Source organism: Falco rusticolus, chromosome 4, assembly GCF_015220075.1.
Source record: "Falco rusticolus isolate bFalRus1 chromosome 4, bFalRus1.pri, whole genome shotgun sequence".
Classification (NCBI taxonomy): Eukaryota; Metazoa; Chordata; class Aves; order Falconiformes; family Falconidae; genus Falco; species Falco rusticolus.
In genome coordinates this window covers 23,930,568-23,955,529 of record NC_051190.1, presented here as the reverse complement: position 1 = coordinate 23,955,529, position 24,962 = coordinate 23,930,568, and the positions used below count along the sequence as shown (strand labels likewise).

General features: G+C 52.0%; 1 protein-coding gene across 1 annotated transcript in view; it reads left to right on the top strand.

Annotated features, from left to right (window-relative positions):
- PLXND1 (plexin D1) overlaps positions 1-24,962 on the top strand; it is an 83,058-nt gene that overhangs the window by 38,137 nt on the left and 19,959 nt on the right. The window contains exons 11-25 of the mRNA XM_037383210.1: positions 209-302; positions 2,761-2,924; positions 4,648-4,799; positions 5,094-5,193; positions 8,456-8,595; positions 9,386-9,553; positions 11,837-11,927; positions 12,110-12,385; positions 13,307-13,456; positions 17,262-17,376; positions 18,434-18,541; positions 19,228-19,340; positions 20,557-20,664; positions 21,757-21,887; positions 22,309-22,507. Of these exons, the coding sequence (XP_037239107.1) occupies positions 209-302; positions 2,761-2,924; positions 4,648-4,799; positions 5,094-5,193; positions 8,456-8,595; positions 9,386-9,553; positions 11,837-11,927; positions 12,110-12,385; positions 13,307-13,456; positions 17,262-17,376; positions 18,434-18,541; positions 19,228-19,340; positions 20,557-20,664; positions 21,757-21,887; positions 22,309-22,507 (2,109 nt within the window). The remainder of the gene's footprint in view (positions 1-208; positions 303-2,760; positions 2,925-4,647; positions 4,800-5,093; positions 5,194-8,455; positions 8,596-9,385; positions 9,554-11,836; positions 11,928-12,109; positions 12,386-13,306; positions 13,457-17,261; positions 17,377-18,433; positions 18,542-19,227; positions 19,341-20,556; positions 20,665-21,756; positions 21,888-22,308; positions 22,508-24,962) is intronic.

Below are 24,962 nucleotides of genomic sequence, written 5' to 3'. Positions count from 1 at the left end.
AGTGCCCTTCGTCGGGACCTCAGCAAAATAATTAAAACAAAAAATGAGCCTTCCCTCTCTTCTCTCTGCTAAAGATGAGACCCTCCTGTACTGAGAAGCAGTGGTCAGAGAAGTCTCACGAGGAATGTTAATCCATGTAAGTCTGTGTATGGAACCTTGTATTTTACTACATTTCCTAAGCTTTTGTTTATTTGTTTTTTGTGTGCAGCTCCACACATCAGAAAAAAGCCATCTCTTCCCAGTGAACCTTCAGCTGAAGGACAGACCAGACAGATTTATCGACAGCCCAGAGATGATGACAGGTCTGAGTTGAAAATATTTTTATTCTGCTCTCATCTGGTCAGCTTGAATGACTCTCAAATGCTGGCAAAGTTTATGGGTTCAGGAGAGACACCATGGCTCAGGCGGGCACAGCTTGGTTCCTTCCCTTGGGCACACGCAAAAACCGTGTTTCCACGGAGTGGCAGCCGTGTGAACATGTGCCCAGGGACCAGGCGGGTGCCTGCAAACATCCATCCCCTTAGACTCAGGGAAAGGCAAGCTCTGTCCTTGAGCACAGGCAGCGGCTGAGGTCTTGCCTGCCCCGGGACGGGGCATGGCAGTGCTCTGGGTCACTGCAGAGATGTGGGGCATTCCTCGGGTGGGGGTGGGTGGGTGGGGGGAGATAAGGGATGGGGGTGGGCTCTGCCCTGCCCTCTTACAGGAGTGTGGCATCAAGGTTCAGCATGCTGTAAACATTGAGTCCTTTCTTTTTTTCTTTCTCCTGTGCTGAGAAGGAATAAAATGTGTAAACACATTTCACCCTTGGCCTGCTCTCTGTCTCTGGGAAGAATGCTCGGATTCCCAAAAAAAGCCCTTGCTACATCAGCAGACTAAGGCAGGCAGGCAAAGAGTCAGATTAGGAGTGCACTCAGACAAGGCATTTAGATAGGACAAGCCCAAGCAGTCAGCCAAGAGAGCCGGTGTTTGCACAGCAGCCGCCTCTCCCTGCCTGGCCGGAGATCCATGGTTGCACCCGGCCATGTGCCCTCGCAGGGGTCAGCAGGTCTGGGCTCTCCTCCCTCTCGGTAGTGTCAGCAGTTGTAGTAGAAGGAATGGAAGGAACTGATTCACCCTAGATACAAATGAGAACTGGATGCCTGAAGTGATATTTTTCTTTGGAGGCAGAGAAACATTAACACTATCAGACCCAGGATAAAAAGGTTTCCCCACAGTAAATCCCAGTGTATAAAGGAGGCTTATCTTGCAAAGCATTCCATATTGGTGAAATAACCTTTGAAACACCAGCACGGGTAGGCATGAGGCATGACTCCCTTGCAGAAAGAAGAGAGCATCGATATTTGTGAGATACAGAGGTGACCCGGAGGAGAGGGGTGGGAGGTCTGAGCTCAGACTATTTTGATGTGCAAGAGAAGGCTCTTAGTTCTCAGCGTGGGTGGTGCTGGGAGCAGGAATGACAGCGGAAAGACCGTGGTGGAATGCCCCCTCCTCCTGCGTGGAGGATCTCGCTTACACAGACTGTGTGCGTCGATCTGAATTTGCCAGAATATTTGGAGTTCCCGCGGGACCCTTAGACTGCTCTGGCTCCTCCTCGCCTTGATCAGATCGGTGCAAGTTAAATTGGAGAGGCTGACTTGCAAGCAGAGAGAGAGATCTGCCTGGCCAATTATAAATCTGTGCATCTTTTATACTGTCTTTAATGGAATTGCTGTTATTAGTGTTCATTATTTCCATGTTTATTAGCTTTTATTGTAAACTGCATTTTGGTAGTCTGCTGAAAAAAATCCCAGCTCTTTGCTGTTGAGTGGAAAACCAACCAGTGTAACTCACTGGGTGGACTCAACACGAGGTAAAGTAAGCTCATTTTTTGGTGGATAATGGGGGACTGCCCCCCCCCCCCCCCCCTCCCACCCCATGCTGATGATGTTTCCTTAGCACAGGCACAGGCAGACTGCTGAAGGCTGGGGGATTCATTAGTTGCTTATGAAGCACCATGAGATCGTTCCATGAACAGAAGTGCAAAATGTGACTGTTTCTTTGTTTTATGTTCTCCTGCAGTCTCCTCTGGGGAAAAGGGTGTGAAAGCAATGTTTCCTGAGTGTTTCTGGCTGTTTATCTCAGCGGATACCCACACTCTAGCAGCAGGAGTCTTTAGGCTGGAGAGGAAATGTAACCTAGGGCACCAGCTAATGAAGAGGTGAAAGCGGTGTAGGAGAAAGATGTGGAAGCTGAGCTGAGCAGATCTGAAGGGAAAAGTCAACGAAAGGGGCCTGTGGTCACCCGGGGGAAGGAAAGGAACTGTAAACACTGTACAAAGCACTGTAACCATCCGATTTTTGTCAGTGTGTGGAGGCAATGTGATTGCTTTGCTAACAGGATGGAGCCAGCTTTGCCAAGCAGCTTCCCGTGTGGATGCTGAGAGTTGGAAACATGTAGCATAAATCGACAAAAGGTTCCGAGTTTGAGTGTTGTTTGTGTTTAGAGGGGAAGAAAAAGGAAAAGAAAGTGCTAAATTACATTGCAGTGAGAACAAGCACCTAGTCCTTCTGGGAAATCTTTGGGATGGCAGCCAAGCGCTCCCTTATTTTGCTGTATGTGCAAGATGCTCTGCTCATCCACTGGATTTCAGATGTTCCTTGGATTAATATAGCCGGGGAGGGGGTGGTGGGGGGTGGTGGGGGCTGTTTACCTCACGCTAAGCAAAGCTGTGAAAGTCTCAGGCCCAGGAGCTCACATTTTCTGTTGTCTCTGGTGGTTTAGTGGAGGTGTACAACTGTGCGACTGGGAGTGCTGACTGTTCTCAGTGCCTGGGGAGGGAGGACCTGGGGCACCGCTGCATCTGGAGTGAGAGCAGCTCCAGCTGCAGGCTGCACAGTGAGCCCCCACAGGTCTCGGATGTCTGCCCAGCACCAGAGATTAAGAAGGTAAGACCCAAATGCAACGTGGAGGGCACGCATGGTGTGGCAGGGAGCAGAGGGCCAAAAGCCGCTGCCTTCTCCCCAGCTGGGGGCAAAGGAGGAACCATGCTTTGCCCCTGGCATAGGACAGGGTCAAGACCAGCACTGAATTATTCACTGGGTTTCTGTGGTGTTGAGTCACCTGATGCCAAGGACATTTTGCTGGTGACAAGATTCAGTCTTCATCATGTTAGTTGGAAAAACAACAGCAGCACGATCAAAATGTCCCAGAGTTCCTGGGATTGGTAAAAGCGAGAAAGATTTGCAGGGTCGGCTGAAGGATTCTTATCAGGAATAGCGTTTAATGGAGCATAGCTGAAATGTGAAAGTGAGCCCTATCTCCAGGCACATGTGCTCTGCAGTTCTGCTGAGATTAATTGTGGCAGAGGGACCTTTTGGCATTTACGCATTTTGAAATGAGATTTATTTAAATTGTAGTTGAATGAATGTTTGTTGGGGGTATTTGGATCTGGGGTTCTGTCTAGAGGTGTGCGTCCCTGACAAGTAGCAAAGAAAGTATATAGAACAAACCTTAAAATGAGCTCCCTAGGAAAGGAGAAGCTAGAGAGGCAAAACAGCTGATGTCAACATCAAAACCAGCAAGGATGTGGGATTTCTGTACTTAGGGAGGCATGTAGTGATAGCTGCTTGAAATTTGGGTGCTGTAACTGCATGAAGGGACTGCAGGATCCCCATCGCCTGCCTCTTCCCTCTCGTCACTGTGGCAGAGGGGAGCTCCCCCCGAGCCTGTCCTTCCCCAGCACACGTCAAGTGTTATCAGCACCTCGCCAGAAAATAATGGAAGGAAACTACAGTTCAGGTTGCAGAGCGTCACAGGGCTCTGTCGCTATTTCCTTCGCAAATAGTAGCTGGTAAATCCAAATCCTCTGGAGTCATGCAAGCAGACAAGCCTGCACAGAGCCCTCCGGCGGGGGAGGGGCAACAGCAGGTGAAAGTGGGTGCTGGGTCCTGGCCAGCCCTGGCCAGCTGGTGCCAGCAGGCACATTGTGCTGGCTTTGCGTGCCATTGCCTCGGCAAAGGGCAGAGAGCCGTTTCTGAATTGGAGGAGTTTTCTCACCAGGTGAATGATGCAGTTGCCCTGTCTGGGGAAGCCCCTCGCGTGGTGGAATGGCATCACGCCCAGCACCTCGTCCCCTTACAGTGGTGGGGTCAGCAGCTGCCAGGTGAAGAACCAGTGGCATGGGAGATGGGTGGGGAGCAGCCTTGTCCCACGGGGCTGGACTCATCCTGCGCGTGTCTTGGCCACGCTCCACGCATCAGGACACTTCCTGTCTCGTTTTTGTCATGAAGGGTCCTGCTGTGTTCAGGACAGCTTGAAAATGTGGTGGCAGGACTCTCTCCTCCCAGTACACTAGCATCCCTCCTCTGGGCTTGTCCCTACCCCAATGCCATTCAAATCTGTGGTGCGGAAGGAGTGATGGTTCACCCCAGATGTGTTTTCAGCTGGAGTAATCTGTGACCAAACCCAGCACAGAAGTGTGATGTCTTCTTGTTTGCGAAGCTGCAGCAAGGGGAGCGTGGCGGCGGGCACGCTGTGGGGGGAGCAGGAGCACAAGGAGCAATTCTGTTTTCTTCATGGGGGGCCAAGCGGGACATAGACGCAGGCTCAGGGATGGAAGGCAAGAAGCTTCCTGGTGGTTGCCCTCCAACCTTTCCCTCGGTGCCACAGATTGAGCCTCTGCGTGGACCACTGGAGGGGGGCACCCTGCTGACCATCCGTGGGAGGAACCTGGGCCGCCGCTTCAGCGATGTCCTCGATGCCGTCAGGATAGGCAGCGTGCAGTGCGCCCCGCTGCCCAACAGATACGTCGTCTCTGAGGCGTGAGTGTCGGAGGAGCCGGGCAGGGGAAGTCTCTGTCCCCATCCTGTCCCTCCCTGTCCCCATCACTTGCCCCGTTCCTGCCTGCCAGCTTCAGGCTGCCTGGCACCGCACTCAGGTGGGACACGGGTGCCCTCAGCCATGCACGGGGCAGCGGGTGCCCGCGCACAGCAGGTGCCAGGCAGGGCACAGAGGAAGAGGAGGAGGAGGAGGCCATGGTCTCTGCCCCTCTGCTCTGGTGGAGCAGCCCCTCCACCCCCAGCTCCTGCTGCCAACCTCCTCTTTCCCATCCGCAGGATTGTGTGCCAGACTGGAGAGGCGCAGGAGGCATTTTCAGATGTGGTGACGGTTAACGTGAGCCGGGAAGGGAAGTCCAGGGAGCGGTACGCCTACGTGGTGAGTAGCTGCTTGCTGGGCGTTCCATTGGTGACACCTGCAGTCCCTGCACTCCCAGCTGCCTTAGAAAGACGATGTATGACCGAGCGTGTTGGGGTCCTTGAGGAGCAGCTGATGTGTCTCCTCACCTGTGGTTTCCTGAGTGAGGGCTGGCAAACCCGGGTTTGAGCATAAGGGGCAGGATGGCAGCCAGGTTCTCGTCGGGCACAGCCTTGCTCCCGTCTCAGCTCCTGCAGTGGTTCATCACTCGTCCTGGCTGTATCGCTGCCTCTCCTGCTATAAAAAGGAGCTAGTTTTTCTTCCTCCTCTGTTGCTAACGTGCCATTAGAACCTGTGAGATTTTTTTGAGGCTTGCAATGTCTCTTTGTGCTAAGTAAGTTACATACCACACACTCACATTATTTAGAATGGGTATTTTCTGCTGCAGATAGTCTCATTTTTTGCATGAGAATAATGTGTAGGGATTAGACTTGAGCTAACCCTGTGTCATTATACAAAGAAAAGCCCTTTATAGCTTTATACTGTACCATCTCATAAAGATAACTTTCATCTCTGTAAACCTGAAACGAACCCATGCATTTCTTCTCTTTCCTACAAGCACCCTTGTCTCTGGCTAGACGCTATTCACAGGCAGCCCCATGTGTCCAGGGCAAGCACAACAGGCTGGGTGCCAAGGGTATGCTGTTTACTCCGAGCCTTTGTGCTTCTGCTGTTGCTTTAGCTGGAGAATAGACTGTGCTGCAGTCTAGTGGCTTGAAAGACTTGAGCCCTCGGAAACAATATTTGATTCCTGGTAGCCATTGTGAGGAATTTAGGGCAGGATCGTGGGGTGCAGTCCACCACCCCATCCCCACTCGCATGTTAGGCATTTAGTTCAGGGAGGTTTACACAGGGTGCAGCCAGCACGGGCTTGGCACATCCCGGCGCCCTGTAGCAGAGCCAGGTCTGGCAGCGCACATGGAGGGCAATGGTGCGGCGAGGGCTGCCAGGCTTGGCTCAGCGGTAGTTCCCAGGAGGATGCTTGCTGTGGGACCCATCTCCATTGTTTCCAGGCACCCATGTGCACACCCAAAACATCTTAGAGATCCAGCAGTCCAGAGTGGGGCAGGGTACCGCAGGGGTACGACCCAGTAACAGGCGCTGGGTTTGGGATTTCTGGCAAGTTGCCATCAGGATGTGTACGCTGGCTCACTGCTGGGCTGGTGGTCTGGTTGGCATTGACAAGGGCCCGAAGAGTGGGAAAGGGCTGGGTGGCTTCTTTGTTGGCCTTCAGCGTGCAAGGAAAAGCCCTGTCAGGAAACACCTGTAAAAGCACCAGTGCTAAACAAAGCCAGAGGAGCAAAAGCCAGTTGCTGAGCTCAGACTGGGTCCATGACAGCTCTGTGCTGGCAGCTCCTGGGCAGGCTTAGGGAGAAGGCTATCCTCCCAGGAGGCAGAGAGGAGCTGTTTTCCACTCAAGCGATGCGGCAGAAAGCTGTCTTGTGGCTGTTTATCTCAGCCAGGCTTGGGGAAGAGATGAGAGAGTGCTCTGCTTTGTGCATACGTGTGTCAGGGAGTGAAGGTGCAAGATGTGTAGCTGGTGGTGTGTTCCACACTGACAGTGGCTTCTGCACCATTTGCAAACTAAGCAATGGTCTTTAGTTTTCTTGATTCTCTCACAGATGATGGCATGAAGATGGAGTAGAGTACACCATGCAAGGCTGGTCTCGGTGCGACCTGTGCTTGAGCACTGATGATAGCAGTTTACCTGAAAAACTTTAAAAGCCCTTTAGATCCGCCCTTCCAAAGAAGGTCCTTTGTAAAATCCCAAATACTGTTTGTATGCTACATCTTTCAAAGTCCCTGTTAGACTTACCTAGAAGAGACAGGATTCAGCTGTAATTTTGCTGAGGTGGAGGGAGAAACGTGATCGAGAGGCTTTTCCAGGACATTATAGCAGGCTACAGATGAGCTGAATTTGCAAAAGTTGCAGTGGAGGCAATTGGTGCTGGCATTGCACCGAGAGCAGCAGCCACTGGCTCTTGCTGAGGGGAAGAGCTGGAGGGCTTTGGGGAACGTGAATAATCCTCTCTGCTGTTGTAACTGCACATTTCGATGCATATGTTAGGGGCCAAGGGCAGGAGACAGCTGCCTGCAGACACTCAGAGAAATACAAATTAACAAAATTAATCCTGTGGAAATGGGTAATGATCAGAAACAACAGAGGAAATGGCTGTAGAGGAGTAAAGTAGTTCTGGGTGTAGGACCAGGGCAAGGATAGGCATTGATAAGCATGTTTGTGTGGCTGGGATGGAGTGGGAAGGACGCTGGCACCAGGCAGTACAAAGCAGCTTAGCCCGTGTTCCTCAGCCTGCCCTGGTGGGGTTTGGCACTGCAGCTGCGGCGAAGGACGGGCTGCAGCAGCAAGCAGGCTTCAGCCACACTCCACAGCCCAGCAGGTCTCGTGCCTCCAGGGTTTGTGGGGTTTGATATGGGGAATTACCAAGTGCCTTACGAAAGCATCTTGAAATAATTATTTGCTCTGCCCTTGGTGTCCTGTTCAAACCAGAGCAGGGAAGTTGCCCAACAGACTCTCCTGGGGCACTCTGTGTAGCAGACATGAGGGTTCAGCGCTGCATTAGTTATCAAAGCCTCAAGCTCATGAATCTCAGGAAGATTTCCAGGGCCTGCAAATGCAGATAACATACATGCTGATTTCTGCTGAAAATGGCGAGGGGCAAGGTAACTTCTCCCTTGGATCCTGTCACCTCAAGAGTTTCAGATTTGAAGCTTCCTTTAAGGAGTTTGATATTCATTTATCTAGACCCAGGTGGCTCTTTTCACAGATCTCAAGGCCATCATCCAGCAGAGCTTTAGCATTATCTTCACATTCAGGAGGATGGGTCTGGAATGGCAGGGATGGTGGGAGCTGGAATGAATGAGAAATTTCCTGTTGTTGACCAACCCTGAGCTGTTGCTAGCTCTGGACCCTCCCTTGGATATGAAGGGACTGGTGGGACCCTGGATTCCCATTTGGACTCATGTCTCATCTACTGTATATAGAGATTGCAGAGTCACAGAGGTTTTATATGAACTTACTCCTCAGTGGTTGTACCTCTCCCCTTGTTCTGAAACCTTGCCAGTGAAAGCTTTTGCTATGCTGCTGTTTCAGAGCCTCACAATACCAGATATTTAAATTTACTGAGGCAATTTCCATGTGCAACGTGGAGTATCCAACTGTGGAATTACCAGGCTAGAAAACAGATTTCCCCTTTGTTTTTAGCTTCCTGTGGTGCAATCCATAGCTCCTGTGAATGGCCCAAAGGCAGGAGGAACCAGAGTGACCATCAGAGGCAGCAGGCTGGACGTTGGCTCTGAGCTCCGTGTCCTCGTCAATACCTCCAAGCAGTGCACTGACCTCAGGTGGGACTGAGTTTGGGGGCTCGCGCTGAACTAGGGACAAGAGCCAAAGCATTAGGCAGGGGATACTGTCCCCTAGGAGATCAGGAAGAGCTGGGGTTTTGGTGGGGGGCACCAGCACACGCTGCCGCTATGCCTGGGAGCCTGCATAGCATCCCCATCCGCCTGTTTGGCTGCTGCCTGCCCTTCCCAGCACCCCATCAGCCCAGTGCCGCCGGAGCGGCGAGGCAGAGCTGTGGCGTGGGTGTCTGACACAGGGTGGGGGGAGGTTCTTTGGCAAAGTGACTCTGCTGGTGTTGCCATGACATGGTGGCAGCAACCAGCAGCAGACCAAGTGCTTCTCACGCACCGTGCGCAGCACGCAGCCGGGCCCTTTGGGTGGTCTGGGACCAGGACCAAAACACTGGGAGCAAAGCAGACGTGGGCTCTGTTCCCATATCTGCTGGAGGCAGAAGGCACCTGCACGCCTAGGGTCCCGCTCCCACAACAGCTTGCTGGTCAGAAGAATCCCCTCCTCCTGTATGTTCCTGTCTGACCAGTGGGAAGAAGTAGGAGCCTGCCCTTTCCCTTCGGCTGTATGGGAGATCAGTCTGGCAGGCTGGGGTGGTATGTGCTGAGAAGTGCTCGTTAGTAGGCCATGCAGTTAATGGGCAACGGGCATGTGACTGGAAGCTCCTTGCCTGTGTCTGCCATCTGCCTCGCTTCTGAGGTGGTGCTCAGGGCCACGCTGCGTGGCTCTGGCTGCTTTGTCTGCCACGGCTTTCTGCAGCTTACTCTGCCTTTCCCGGCGCAGTCGCAACGACAGCACCATCACCTGCACCATGCCGTCTGCGGAGCTCACCATGGCCGTGCGAATCTGCGTCCAGTTTGAGAACAAGTCTTGTGCCAGCTACAACATCACGTTCAAGTATGAGAAGAACCCGATTATATCAGACATCAACCCCAAGAAGAGCCAGATCAGGTGAGTTCTCTCCCCCAGCAGAGACAGCTAAGTCCACCAGGTTTTGTCCTTCCTTTTGTGGCCTTTGTTGAGATCAGCCTCTTAATTTTTGCTGAATGCAGAAGTGAACAGTGCTCTCCCATCAAAGTGCAGGGCTAATAAGAGTACTCTGGTGTAGCCTGCTGCAGGCAAGGCGAGCTCACCCTGTCTGTGCTTGAAGCCACCTAGATGCAGAAGGTCCTGTGCACACCCCGTCAGGAGCCCCAGGCGTCAGTGAAGCACAGCCAGGAGGCAGGGTACAGTTTCATGGCCCCGTGCCAGGCTGTTGTAGCATCCTGACTTCATTTCGGAGCTGGCACATGTCTGCATCTGCCTGCAAAAGGGAGGGTCAGCTCCAGGTTGGTGTGAGAGGGTCCTGCAAGGACAAAGGGGCTCTCTCAGCCCTGGGTTTGACACATTGCCTTGCAGACAGGTACAGAAGGGCACCCAGCGTGCTCTGGGGGTGCCCCAGCACTGGAGTTGAGGAGGTCTCACACACCAGGACTGTCCCTAGCTCATTTCAGTGCCTTTAGGACATGGGAAAAAGTTAGCCTTGGTAACGTGTTGTGTACACGTGGTGGGTGCTTTAGGGAGGTTCAGGTGGGGGTTACTCTGTGAGACCCTGAGGATTTTTCTTGGCAGTAAAACTGCTGGAGGATAAGCTGAGATATGTAATTTTGGATTTCAGCCTTCCTCGAGGTCACGGTATTTCATTATTAAAGCGTGTTGCTTTTAATTTCATGTCTCTTCGTGGAGCTCTCAGACTTCTGTTCCTTTGGATACCATGGTGAAATCCCACCTTCCTCAGCTGCAGAGCCTGGAAAACCCAGGGCTGACCAACAAATCTAAGAGTCTAGTTCTTGTGCCTGCAGGACCACGGTGAAAGCGGCACGCTTAGGGTACAAGGGATGCAGCAGGCTCTGATGATCCGGTCCCCTTGGAGCAAAGCCGTGTCTCGGCATTCCCAAACACAGCGCCAGAGATGCAGGCTGTGGGAACGCTAATGACAAGGCACAGCAGTGACTCAGCCAACCTCAGCTCCTAGCAGGCTGGCGAACTGTCCCAAGTGGTGTAAACGGTATCCAAACGCAGAGACAATGGAAGAATGCCACTGCCCGTATTCACAAGGGAAACCACCAGGGTATTTCTCCATCACCTTAGTCTGCTTTCTTAGTATTTACAGCAGTTTCCAAATTTCAGACCACTGAGAACGTGACAGCCGCCTCTCTCTTCAGACTGCTCAGTAGCTCGTGTAGTCTGACTGCTCCGGCACTTTGCTGGGCTGTTGACCATTAGGGGTCCATAACTCGTGTGGAAACTTAGCTGGATCTGATTTATCTTGCCATAGTGCTAAAATAATTTGTGTAAGCAAAGTTTAAAAGAAAACAGAAGTTGTAAACTAGTCCACAGATGTGACAGGCTCTTAGAAACTTGGATCATAACTGTGTGGCAATAGCCACCGATTTCAGGAAATCTGACTCGCAGGGTCTTGGGCCCAAGTCACGGTGTCTGGAGTGGTCTTTAGGTAACAGCATCTGTACGTCCTGACTGTTGCCTGGCAGATATGCCAAACACATCAGATGTGATGCAGAGGAAGGAGAAGGTAAATCTGGGGTGTAGCTTCTGCTGTCCAGAACAGACAGGTGGTGCCAGTTCTCCACCCTGTGTGCTGCCCAGCAGTATTGTGTGCATCAGGGCCTTCTCGTTTCTGTCGTTAATTGACTGCACATTGAGAGGCCCACATTCCACATTCCCTAGGCACTGGATCCAAAACACAAAACAACTTTCACATTTTGATCTAAATTAGAAGTGTCTGGCAGATGCAGGATCCCTGTCAACCTTAAAGGGGTCTCTTCCCTCTCCAAGGCTTACAGTCTCTGTGGGGCAGGGAATATCTCCTGGCCCTTGCTGGCTGGAGGCCAGCCTTGTACATGGCCGGTGGCCTGGGCAACCTGCTGTGTACCCTGGCATGCAGAGGCAGGCTGTTCTGCTGGGGGGTGGCAGCAAGGGGGACACTGTGCTGCTGGGAGAGGTCCCCCCTTCCCACTACAGCAGCTGCTGCTCCTCCTTCCTTCCCTGATGTCTTGGTAGCAGTGTGGATGCTTGCTGTAAGTGGGAAGGCGACTTTGGCTGCTGGGCTACGTTTTCTGCTCAAGCAGCTGGGAAGCATCCCTGGGAAAATGACAGTAGGGAGACCCAGCCCTTGCACCTCACTGCTGTGTTGTCCTCTGCAGTCACCCTCTCTTTCTTCCCTTCTCCTCAAAGCGGGGGCAGGACCATCACCCTGGAAGGAAGAGGCTTTGAGCTGGTCCAGAACGTGTCCATGGTCGTGCGTGGCATTGGCAGAGAGCAAACGGTGAGTGTCTGGGTGGGCTGTCGCCCGGTAACTGGGAGCAGGGCTGCGTGCCTGGTGCCTGAAGGCGTTCAGGGTGTGAAGCTGAGGCTGTAGCCCATGCTACGCATGAGGCTGGGAGCAAGGCTGGGTGGGAGCGCTTGGCATGTCCGTTGTTTGATATGCATGCTCTCTCCTGCTTTCAGAGGTGTAAGGTTCACACCGACACCACAATCACCTGCCCCTCTCCGGCTGCCTCCAACATCACTGTGGGGAGCAAACCCGCACCCGTCGATTTCTATCTCAACGGTCGCCTGTATGCAGACGACCATCTGGCCCTGGATGAGGAGATGTACCCTGAGGAGGCTCTGCACGTCAGCAAGTTCAGCCTGGAGTACTATACTGACCCCCAGTTCTTCACAGCCAAGAAGGAGAAGTGGATCAAGCACCATCCTGGCGAGCCTTTAACTCTGGTTATACACGTAAGAAAGCAGTTCTCACAGCTCTCCTTCTTTTGGGGTCTGGCCTGCGCCCCGCTGGGAAGCTCTTCAGTCCCAAGTATGAGCACAGCAACTGTCCCCACACACAGGGGAGAGAAGTGGGTTGGGGGAGGCTGGAGGAGGCAGGAGCCACACAGGAGCAGGCAGTTCTTGCTCAGCCTGCTGCACCTGCATCTTCCTTCACCAGGAGAGGCAGCCTGACCTGAGGATGCCCTTTGAGGCATGACGACAGAGAGCTGTGTTTGAAGGATGTAATAGCAAGAGCTAAATAAAATACTGGACATATGAAAAAGAATGATAATGCACTGGCCTGAAATCAGGCAGGTACTCCAGAAGGTCCTGACAATAGATATTTGTTCCTGCAGAAACAGGTTGTGCATTCTTCCCTTCTGGCCACTGAATTCAGCTCAGTTAACAAGGAAGTTGGGGTGCAGCCATTGAGTGGCTTGGACAATGCGCAATAGTAATTCAAAGGCCATTGTTCACTGCAGGATATCCTCACTGGCTGCAACGTGCTTCAGAAACGCACTCCCCCTTTCTCAGGCTCTGCAGACGCATCCCCGGGCTATCTCCTCTGTTGTACATCCTTCCACCCTCCCAGGTGGGCGCTTAGATCCTTATCTGCAGTGCACAGCAGGGCAGATCAAAAGCAGATTTTTCCAGGTTCCATGAGGGGCTTGCTCGTCCCCTGCCCCATGCTGAGTGAGGAATGGGAAACAGGAAAATGGGGAATGGCCCGGTTCTGCGTTTCCTATGGAGTGCTGGAAAAATGTCCTTGGTGAGGGAGAGAGTCCTTCCGGGTCTCAAAAACTGCAGGGAATAAGAAAAGCAAAGCAGGAAGATCCATTGCAATTCTGACTGCTACTCTAAAGACTGACATCCTGATTCTATTTTTGTCATTAGAAAGAGCCTGACAGCCTGGGCCTGGAAAGCAATGAGTACCAAGTGAAAATTGGCCTTATCTCGTGTGAGATACAGATTGTTTCAGACAAAGTCATCCACTGCTCTGTCAATGAGTCGCTGAGCACCTCGGAAAGACAGTTGCCGGTGACGGTGAGTCCCAGGAACCCACAGGCTTGGAGCGCGGGGCAGGCAGGGTCCCTCTTGCTGACCCTGCGTGCAGGTGGCATGGGAGGGCAGCACCGGGCGCGCTGGCGGGCACTTCACACAGCGCCACAGGGATGGAAGGGTGGACAACACTGGCTGCCCCTGTGGCTGTCCCCAGGGCAGCTCGCTGGTGGGGCGCAGGCTATGGCTGCCCCGAGTCACGGCGAGGGGCTGCCACCCTCTGAACCAGGGGGCACCGGCAGCTGCCTGCTGGGTTAACTGTGCCGTAAGCTGGCAGGGGAAGGTTTTGTCAGTTCTTGTAAGGCACTGTGAAATCCCAAGCATGTGAGTTTTAGTCATTTGCAGTCGGTTTGGGGATTTCCATGCAGATTTCAGTCAGCTGGCCTCCCACTGCCAGTGGAAGAGCTACCAGTGGACGTGAGAATTTGGCCTGCACCACGCTGCAGGAACCCACTGGAGATGGGTCCCTCTGTGTGACCAGGTGGGCAGGAGGAGCATGCAGGGCTGGGAAGTTTTGTGGTGCTTCCCAGGGGCTGCTGTTTTGTCACTGCAAAGAGGTCGATGTTCAAGGCTGCTGTTCTTGCTTTGTGTCTGCAAGATTCCAAGACTGTTACTGTCCTTTTTTCCACAAAGGGCTTGGTTTAACTGTTCTGCTCGCCCTCAGTTTCCCTCATGTCCTATGCAGCCCGTTGCCACACAGGGATGTGACTGTGGCTCTGCATATCTGGAGAGCAAATGCCTCCGTCTCCATGGTCTGAGACCCTGCAGCCCCCTCCCAGTCTGTGTGCTGTAACAGTGAATGGGTGGGAGCCTGCAGCATGGGCAGGGAGGAGGAGGAAGGCTGCGAAGGGAGTTGAGGAGGTTGTGGACTTGGCACTGCTTGGAAGAAAGGCAGGAAGATGCCCCAGCAATTCATTGACAGGGCTATCCAGTTTACCGGTTACGGTCTGTGGTGCGTGAAATTCTGTTGCAAACATGGAAATGTGAAATGCAGAAGTAGCAGAATTTCCCAAGTGATTTTAATGGAAATTTTGAATAGGGTAATTTTGCTTTTAGTAAGAACTAAGAAATCCCTTTGGGGAAGAAAAGGAATTTATGAGTTTGCTAGTCTTGGTTTGACATAAAACATTCAGGGCAGTGCCCTAGTAGGTCCCTAGGAAGCATGAGAATGATACCCAGCCCTAAAAGATCACGTACCTGTTAAGAGGGTACCAGCAGTGAGAGTGCAGCTAAATAATCAACTTGTATTCATGCCTGTTCACACTTGTTAAACCTTTGTATGTGGTTTGAGTTACCGCCTGCTGGACATTTCATAGGCAACAGCTGCCTTTATAACATACTTGTAATAGCTTTGATAACACGGGGCCAGACTTGTGCAGTGGCCCCTGCCTGATTTGTGTCAAGGATGGTTACCAAGGGCTGCAGAAGCCTTTCCTGCTGGTGCAAGTTTTCTCTTCTGGCAAGCTGAGATGCCTGCTGTTGTGACTGCCCAGTTTGTCCTTGTTAGATGGTAGAGCTCACATCTGCACCCATCGGAGTGCAGGAAGACAGCCCTTTAAAACGTTGATCTTAATTCTGACTGTGATTTTGAGTATGCCCGTTCCTCAGAGGTGTTCTTAGGCCAGGTCCATGTTAGCAGGTCACACAGAGCAGCAAGAGCTTTCTGTAGAGAGGAGCCAGTGATGAAGATGGGGCTCCTCATCTTCCCTGTGTTTTGGGGTCACTTTTGAGTAGCTTCTGGAAGCGCCTTATGTGAGCTGGAGCTTTATTTTGGTCTGGTTTAGTCCTAGGAGGGTCCTGTCCACACCCTGGGAGGCTGCTACATCCTGTAAGCCAGAGTACAGTTCCCGGTGACACCTGAGGTGGCCCCAACAGCTCTTCCCAGGAGCGGGGTGTCCTCCAGTTCTGGCCTCTTCTGCACCCGCTGCCAGGTGCTGGTCACAGGCACTGTCGCCATTTAACCTGCAGCCTGATTAATTCCCCTTATAAAAAATTGCATTGAATAGACCTGTCCAAATAAATCAGAGCAAGCTTGCAGAGGCCTTCAAACCCAATTTTGTTCATGACCAAACTGTTTAAACACTGAATTAAACAGCAAGCATGGGATTTCTCCTCTGGAAAATGGAAGAGGTTGAGTTGGTGGGGAAACAAAAAGACTCAAAATGCATCCAGGACTTGCCTCATTGCAGTATTTCAGACAAAAGAGATGGAAATCTTGATGCTAGGCAGGGTGCTGTACAGACTGTCAAACAAACCTCCATAGATGCTTGTGTGGTGCTTGTGGCTTCTCGTCCTCATTCAGCATCTCTGCTCCCAGCCAGCATGCATTGGGGATGAGACTGAAGCTCTTAGTGTTGGATACTGCCAGGAGGCACCACCCCAGAAATCACCAGCACCAGAGTCCATCTGAGGGGTGGTCCAAGGGCACACTAGGGCTTAGAGCCACGGGAGCCAGGCTGCATGGTCCAGCAGCAGTGGTCGGAGGCACGGAAGGTTTCCCTGAGCCTGGGTGAAGGCAGCCAGTGTTGCCCACGGCAGGGCAGCCCTCCCGTGCAGGGGCAGAGCTCGGAGCTTATCCACATGCCTTCAGCTGGCAGCATCAGTTCCCCACCAGCGCTCCGCAGAGCAAAGGCTTGGATTTCCCAGCAGGCATGGAGCTGTGCACTGCGTGGTGTTTGATGCATGGTGTTTGATGTGTGGTGGGATGGGCCTGGTTGCAGCGCTACTTTGGCCCAGCTGTTGAGAGCTGGCTGTCATTTAACCACAGTATGCACCTCTCCCAGAGCTGCTCCATGACACAGATGTAATCATAAGATTATTCCATCTCTTCCCTACCTCATTTCAGGGGGGGGTTTTTTGCTCAAGTTCCTCTCGCTTCTCATTCCTTGAGAGAAGTGAAACTCACATTTCCAGAAGCAAAAGACTTGCATGGTCATGGGTTTTCCTTATCAGATGATGCTGTTGAACCCTTTCATCCCAGGGGCCTCAAGCACTGTTCATAAGCAGCGCTGAGTAAACTCACCAGCCTGCCTGTGATGTGCGTTGGCCTCTCCCCTTATAGCGATCAGGAGACCGAGGAACCGAGCTCAAGTTGTTCATGTTTGGTGTCACAAGAAGTACAGGTTGGGAGTAGAGCCAGCACCTCCTGACACCCCGTCCACTGCTTTAGCCACAAGATGATTACTCATCTCTGGTCTCATTATTATTTATTTTTATTCCCTTACTTTATTTGTATTTCAAAGACTTTAAAGGTTCTTTAGAAAGAGCTCCTTCTCCTGAGTGGCAGCAGTTCTGCTTTTGGCGGAGAAAGGAGAGTGCAGCTGGGATTCAAAGGCCATTCAGAGGCATAACAGAGTTGGATGATTAATGGAAGTGGTTTTCTAGTAAAAGTAGTAGAGGCACTACTGTATGGTGCGGTGAGCTCTCTCAGAAAGGGTCGTCTCATGCTCTGGGTGAGCATGGTGGGGCCGTGACGTGGGCTGGAGCCTGTGGCTCTGCCACCAAAGCCCTGTCAGGGGTGCCTAGGCTGGCCACTGCTGCAGTATCGCAGCCTGCTGTGAGCCGGCCTCAGCTTTCCACCAGAGCACACACGAAGGGAATTGGACTCTACTGAGACACACGAAGTACCCCAGCCAGCCTCCCTGCCAAGCCTGGTGGGCTGAGCCAGTGTGCTTTGTACATCCTTGGGTGAAGGTCTGCCAGGTGCTGCCCCATAGTCAGTCCCTCCTTGTTCGACCTCTGAGCTACTTGGTAATATGCTGATCAGCTGCTGCTTCTCCACCTTCCCTAGATCCAAGTTGGAAAGTTCAACTACACAATTGCGATGCTGCACCTTGGGGGAGGAGAGACCGCAATCATAGTCTCCATTGTCATCTGCAGCATCTTGCTGGTCCTCTCGGTCGTAGGTAAGGGAACAGAACAGTGAGTTTCCAGGCTGTCCCGAGGGTTTTTTCCCATTGCGTGCAGAGGGGTGAAGATGACTCACTCATACATTAGGAAACCTTTGAGTACTGCAGTTCTGCAGTATCTGAAACTGCTCCAGGTGCAGCAAGTAGCTGGCCCTCTCTGTACGGGGACGAAGCCAGGATCAAAGCTTCCTGCAGCGTGAAGCATTTGCTGGGTGAATCCATCATTCAGCTCTGTTGCTTGAGCCTGTGGTTATTTATAAACTTACCCTTTTCCCCAAACACCTAGTAGCTACTATAATACAAAGTAAAGGGTGTGAGAAACTGGTCTTGGACTTGTGCTGACTTGAACAGGGCTCACTCACAGGCATGACTGTCCCAGAGCATCCTAAAGGTCCATCTAGCCCAAGGTCCTGTCATCAGTAACAGCCAGTGATAGGCACCTGGCAAAGAGCATGAAGAACAGAGCAAGCGTCTTTTGCTGCAGATCTGGAGCAGACACAACAGTTTGCTAACCTTGCTGGAAGCCGTGCAACACACCCGTGTCCTCTGGCTAGGGTGTCTTCTCATTGCATGCCCAGAAGGGCTGTGCAGCAAGAAACCTGTCAGCTCACAGCAAATGAGGTGTTTCTGGTAGGGATTTAATTTATTTTTAATAAAGGTTACAATGCAAGCTATTTATTAAATGCACCACCCATCCTTAAAACATATTCCTGGAGGCATGGGAAGACTGTCAGACATGAACACTGTGATACAGGTGGTAAATGTCTTAAAATCTGTATTAATCAGCTGGAATACATTAACGTACAGTAAAGCTGAATATAGACAGCCCAGACCTAAACTGAAGATGACAGTTAAAACATGACCATTAAATTCCAGCTGGTTCTACTTATTTACAGATAATCAGCAACTGCCTGATCAGTTACTGGTCTTGTAGGTGTTAAACCAACACTGAGTTTAGCTTTCTGCACCCGTGTCAGCAGAGGACTATACTGATCCCAGCTGCAGCTGCTCCTAAGCCCTAGTCCAAAAAGCTTGTTCCCTTCCTCTTTTCCAGCTCTCTTTGTGTTTTGCACAAAGAGCCGCAGAGCGGAGCGCTACTGGCAGAAAACCCTGCTCCAGATGGAGGAGATGGAGTCGCAGATCCGGGAGGAAATCCGCAAAGGTAAGCCGCTCTGCGCCGGGCACCGAGGGGGAGCCAGAACTAGGAGATGCTGGGATAGCAGGCTTGAGGCTGCTCACCTTCTGCTCTGTAGAAGTTTGTAGAATTATTTATAGGAGAATTTCTGTCGTTGCTGCTGAGCTTCAGCAGGGTTTGTGAATGAGGCTCAGTGGCTGGAGGTGTATCTCCTCTGCTGTCTTGCTGCCTGGCTTGGGCAAGCCACTGATTGTCAGTGCCACTGATTTCCATGTCTCAGGGTTAATGGCCCATGGCCATGTCAGGGGGTTGCTTGAAGGCCCCACTGGTCTGTAGTGTGTTTTACAAGGGTGCAACAAAGACTGCAGCATGCTCCTGCTAGAGCAATGGGAGAAGCAGTCCCAGCGTCTGCATCTGCTGTCCCCACGGTAGGTGGCTGCAGCACAGGCTGAGGTCCTGCTCCCGTGGAGGCGGCTCTACTGGAGGCGGGGGATGTCCTCTCCACCGGCGCGGCGGGGCATCATGTTCAGTGCTGACAGTTGAACCCTGGCAGTAATGTGCTGCTTGTTGAGAAACCCCTGCTTTAGCCCACTCGAGGGAGAGGCTCGAGGAGGCAGAGATGAGGCGTGCCACACTTTTCAGTGCCAGCCTGCTTACTGTCTCAGCTGGTAGAGTATCGGCGGTCTTACCATCTGTGGGTCTCTCTGTGTAAGGTTTTGCGGAACTGCAGACAGACATGACAGACCTGACCAAGGAGTTAAACCGCAGCCAGGGGATCCCGTTCCTGGAGTACAAGCACTTTGTCACCCGAACGTTCTTCCCCAAAGTAAGGCGATACCGCGTTTCACAGGCACCTAATCGCTCCCAGGTCTGTCCTAACCAGATCAGGGCTCTGCTTTCCCTCTGCTCAAGGGTTATTACAGTGTAACAAAATCATTCCGCTGTTATATATTCAGTTGTCACGTATTTCAGCCTCAATTATCGTCAAAAGTGGAAGCGCAGCTGCTGGGGTGTGAAGTAAGGTTGGGCTTGCTGGCACACGATGGGAGTCTGGTGGCGATACCGTCCTGGGAGCTGCTCTGGCTCACAGCCACTCCTCCTCTGAAAGCACACTCACACTCTGAAAGCTTGAGCAGAGATTGCTGGGGGCTCCCCAGGGACTGCAGCGTCACCCCGCTCTGCTCAGCGGAGGCTGGAGGGTGGCTGAAGAGCACATCTGCCCTTGGCATTCAGGGAGAGGGGGCTTTTTGCACACAGCGTGCCACCGAGCATTCCCAGCTGCTGTGCCAGTCCTCAGGACCTCATTAGAGGTCTGTCTCCCCCTGTTTTTTCTCCTCTCTGTCAAAGGCTGGGTGCACGGTGCTCCCAGTAAGATGTCCTGTGGGCGCCCAGACCCAGGGTCCTCCTGCAGGGCCACACCAGACACACCGGTGCCGTAATTCCCATCACTGGCTGCTCCGCTGTGTCACTGTGCGCCCTCAACAGCAGCCGTATTTCACCCCTGAGGCAGTTGCATTTCAGTGGTGAGGAGTGAGATGATGATTTATGACTGTGGAGTGTTTCATTAGTAGTTACTAATCGGGTTTTTAAGTTATCCAGTGTCTATATATCTGCACACTGGAGTCTTTAAGATTCAGGCTGCTATAAGAATGTTAGAGATTTAAACATTTTTCCCATCTGTTTCAAAAGTTACATATGTTAAAACACCCAGTACTCCTCTATTTTGACTTAGTCTTCTATAATGCTTTCTCTTCTGGGATTTTTCTAGCTGTCAAATTAGTCTATTTGCAGTCTCCCCACCCTAACAGCCTTGTGTCTGTGCAGACATCTGCCTCCCCCCATTCTTGTGGTGTTTTTTCATTCAAGAGGCTCTTGCGAAGTGTTTAACAGCTTTGTAAACCCTACCAATGCATTTCTTCATAATGGGTGGTCTTCAGTCCCGATGACATGTCTCTCCGTCTTGTTCCCTTGTGGTGCACGGCAAATGAGGAGGTCCCCGGCCGGGTGCAGCCACCCTTCCCTAACACTGTGCTTGGTTGCAGTGTTCCTCGCTCTACGAGGAGTGCTACATCCTGCCGTCCCAGCAGCTCAGCTCCCAGGTGGGCTCCCAGGTCCAGGAAACTCATCCGCTCCTGGTGGGGGAATGGAAAGTGAGTAACCCGCTAACAAAACAAATGCTTTTGAGTGGTTGCTAACTATGCTCGTGTGTGTTAAGTGCCATGCGTTTTGTTGTGGTGCGTGGGGGTGCTCGGTCACAGAAAACAATTAACACCACCGTCAGCTCAGCTTTGGCTGAATGGAGAAGGCAGATCTGTGGATCTGCTCTCACATGAAGGAGCATTGTCCTGAGAGCCTCCCTGGCTCTGTTGCAGGCTCTTCTTCCTGGGTGTTACTGTATTATATGTCACTTCAGTCCCATACGCAGCTCATCATAAATTAGATTCCTCCCAACCAGGGACTTTGTAAAAGCTGTTATTGTCCCATAGCTGCATTTCATGCGGACAAGAAGTAGGAGTCAAAGAACCAGAGAATCACTCTAGGTTGGAAGGGAGATTTGCTGAAAGCAGCTCCAACTAGGTGGCATTGCTGAAGGCCTTGTCCAGCTGTGTCAAACATCCTCAAGGATGGAAATCCCACAGCCTCTTGGGGCCCTGTTCCAGTGCCCGACTACCTTAAAGGTGGAAACTTCCTTCCTTATATTTAATCAGTGTCCCATGCTCCATCTGGTGTCCCTTGCCTCAGCACTGTCCCGTGGAGCACGGGAGGCAGAGCCTGGGTCTGTTTTCTTTGCCCTCCCACAAGGCAGCTGAAGGTTGCAGCAAGATCTCCCTTTACAGCTTCTTCTTAAGGCTGACCAAACCCAGCCCTCTCCGCCTGTGCCCACTGGCTGTTTTGGCAGCTCTCGGCTGCACTTGTTCTGGTTTGCCACTGTTTTTCTCATAGCAGGGAGCCCCAAACTGGCCACGGCACTCCAGGTAGCCTCACAAGTGCCAAACAGAGAGGAGTGGCCACTGCCACCGCCCAGCAGGCCAAGCTGCTTCTGATACAGCCGTGTGGTGCACGCAGTCATGCCCTCGCCGGGAAGGCGTGCTGCTGACTTCTGTTGAGCAGAGGGAGGAAGGGGTCTTCAGCTCAGTGCCTCCACCTTCAGCAGAGACATCCTTGCCGTCAGGAAGGATAAAAGCTGGAGGAAAAGAACAAGCAGGGTCTCTCTCACTCTGCTCTCTTATATTTTTCCTTAGATCCCTGAAAACTGCAGACCCAATATGGAAGAAGGGATCTCGCTGTTCTCCACCTTACTCAACAACAAGCACTTTCTCATCGTGTTTGTCCATGCTCTCGAGCAACAGAAGGACTTTGCTGTTAGAGACAGGTATGAGATTCAGAGCTAAAGACTTGGCAGCTGGAGGATACTGATTTATTCCTTCCCTGTAAGCGATCCAGGCGGTGTCTCGTGCCATGCATTTCAGTTTGAAGGTTGGGTTACACTTGCCTCCTGCTTTTCTGTTAGAAACAGATGGCCATAAACCTCCATTATTCTGAAGAGCACCAAAAGGTACAACGAGCGACTCGCTCATGTTTTGTGTCCCTGAACACTTGGTTCACCAGTAAGAGGGTGCGTGTCAGCCCAAGATCCAGCAGCACTGAAAGAGGGTTTGAAGTTTTAATGCCATTGAGAAGGCTCGTGAAAATTGTGTGAAATACTGCCTTCCTGTTTTGGGGGCTTTTTATGCCAGTCAGCAGTTTAGTCTTGTTGGGTTGGTGCTTGAGTCATCCACAATTTTGTGTTCCAGATGTAACCTGGCTTCCCTGCTTACTATTGCGTTGCATGGGAAACTGGAGTATTACACCAGCATCATGAAGGACCTCTTGGTGGATCTAATAGATGCTTCAGCTTCCAAAAACCCCAAGCTGATGCTAAGGAGAACGGAATCCGTGGTGGAGAAGATGCTCACCAACTGGATGTCCATCTGCATGTACAGCTATCTCAGAGTAAGAGAACCAGATGGCTGCTGTTGTGGGTGCGAGTCCTGCGCTGCATGTGGGAGGCATGAGACAGCTGAGGACCTAAATACCTGCCAGCATTGCCGCTTGAACGGTCACTAATGGTTGACAAACTCCAGTGTATTGAAAGGTTCAAGTGTAGAAAAGCAACCTTAAATTCAGTTGCTTCTCCACTTCTGCCCAGGGATTTGGTGAGATCAGACTTCTCAGCAGACCCTTCCCAAGGCCAGAGCACGAACTAACATTTTCACCATGCTTTCAGGTGTTCACCCTTTCACCTAGCAGAGTTGAAAAATAACCAGAATGGCTTGAGGTTTTGGAAATGGTTCCAGTTGTTTGTTGTTTTTTTCCCTGACCAGCTCATGCAGCCGTGCTGATGATCACCAGCCAGTTCAGCACTGTCTGCCTCAAGCCCCAGCTGTCGGGAGGGTGCTGGGGCAGGGGATGCTCCATGTCGGTGCCTGTTGGTGTGGGGGGCTTCTCGTGTGGGAGGCATCCTCTGCTTCCACACAGGCCAGGCAGGAGAGGTGGAATGTCTGTCCCAGCAGCCTTGACTGTCTTCTTATGGTAGGGAAAAGGAATATATTTGGCATCTCAAGAGCACATCAACAGTCCATCTGCTCAGTGCTTTATCTCCAACGTTTGCCAGTTCTTGTTGGAATTTCCCAGAAGAATTGAGCAATAACTTAATTGATTCCATGGCAGTTAATTGGAGGACACCCCATTATACCCACAGGGGAGAGCCTTGAAAAAGCCTTTGAAAAATCTCTTTTCCCAATGTGTTTGCTATAGCCGCAGAAGCAATACTGTATTGTCCTCATACATATTGTAATGACTTCTGATCCCAGCTGATGATCACTTTTTGTCCTAAAGCGCGTGGTTTTGTAGTTCATAATCTTTCATTTTAGCTCACATAATTAGCCAGTAGAATGCAAGAAAAGTTACAGGAGCAAATAAGGATGGCTGTTCCGATGCAGCGCAGCTATCCAGCCTGTAAGAGCAAAAAGGAGTGACAGTGATTTTTTTTTAATCTTCAGTTTTTGTGCCTGTAGTTAAACGATTGCAGGAAAAAAGTGCTGATCTCTCCTTTTGGAGAGTGGAGACCACATGTAAGGCATCTGATCCAACTCCAGTTTGTGCTAAAAATGGACATTGTGCAAGAAGGCTTTCTCAGGGGAAAAAAAGAAAAAAGAAGAAAGTTGAGTCTTATCACATGGACCTGAAGACTTGGGCATGTTGTGCAGCTAATTAGTGGCGAGGAGCTGCCGAGGGCCGGCGTGCTGCCCTGCCCTGGGCGCCTGGTGGGGAGGTGCCCATCACCGCAGGCTTGGCTGGGGGCTGTGGTGGGGCCGGGGGCTGTGGCTGCGGCCGGGGCCGCGCTGGTGTGAGCTGTCTGCAGGAGGCAGGACGGGGTAGGGATGGGCAGGGGTCTGCGGCGGTGGCCTCTGCAGAGCAGAGAGGCCATCAGCTGAACCCGCGTTGCTGCCTGCCTGCAGACCGTTCCTCAGCAGGGCTAACACCGCAGTTGGGTTTGCAGTCCCCTCTCTGGTCCACATGCTCAGCCTGAAACCATGGCCACGGGGACCATCACAGCACCGCCCGCCGCGGCCAATCGCCCATTGCTGAAAAGCACAGTTCCATACTAGAGCGCAGCACAGAGTTGATGTCCAAGAGATGTTCACATCACGTGTGCTCCATGGTGAGGGCAGAGGGACCCAATCAGAGGAGAAGCTGTGCTGCCTGCTGAAGCACAGAGGAGGAAGAGAATTACTCAGACAGCAGCGTCCCGAGAGCCCTTTGACTGTCCCAGGCGGACACGAGCTGGCTCTGCAGAGGGACAGGGGTCTGGCTCTGGGTCAGCAGAGCCGGGACCCTCCCCACCGCGCAGGTGAGCAGGGAGCGGCTGCAGTCAGGCAGGTGGCACCCCCTCACACGGGGCCGGGTTCAGCTCAGAGCTGTGATTTAAATACTAGCCATAGTCAAATGCCTCCCCTGTGCCTTGCGTTCCTCTGGATCAGGCTCTGTTGCCTTCAGAGAGGCATTTCTTGGTTAAAAAAAAAGGCTGCCTGCCTGCCTCTAGCATTGGTCTGTCAGACGTGTGACGATGGGTCTGGTTTTCATTCCTGAATTATCCCCATTAATCACAACGTCTATTCGAAACAGCTGCTGCAAAGGTCCCTGCCGTTGTGCAGTGGAAAGGTTCCAAGCGCTTGTATTTTCCCTTGTAAGTCAACGCTACATGCTTGAAACATTTGTTTCTCGTTAATGCTCTGCCTAACAGTCCATCCATTTGTGTTTTGGGGGAAAATGATTTGAAGGAGCTGTCTTCAACTGGGAAGGAGTTGCAGGCCACAGTTGCTAGTGGTCTGAACATGTGGAGGGCACCTGAAGGCAATGGAGTCACCACTGGCAGCGGGAGGTTTGGCTCCCTGCATGCAGGAGA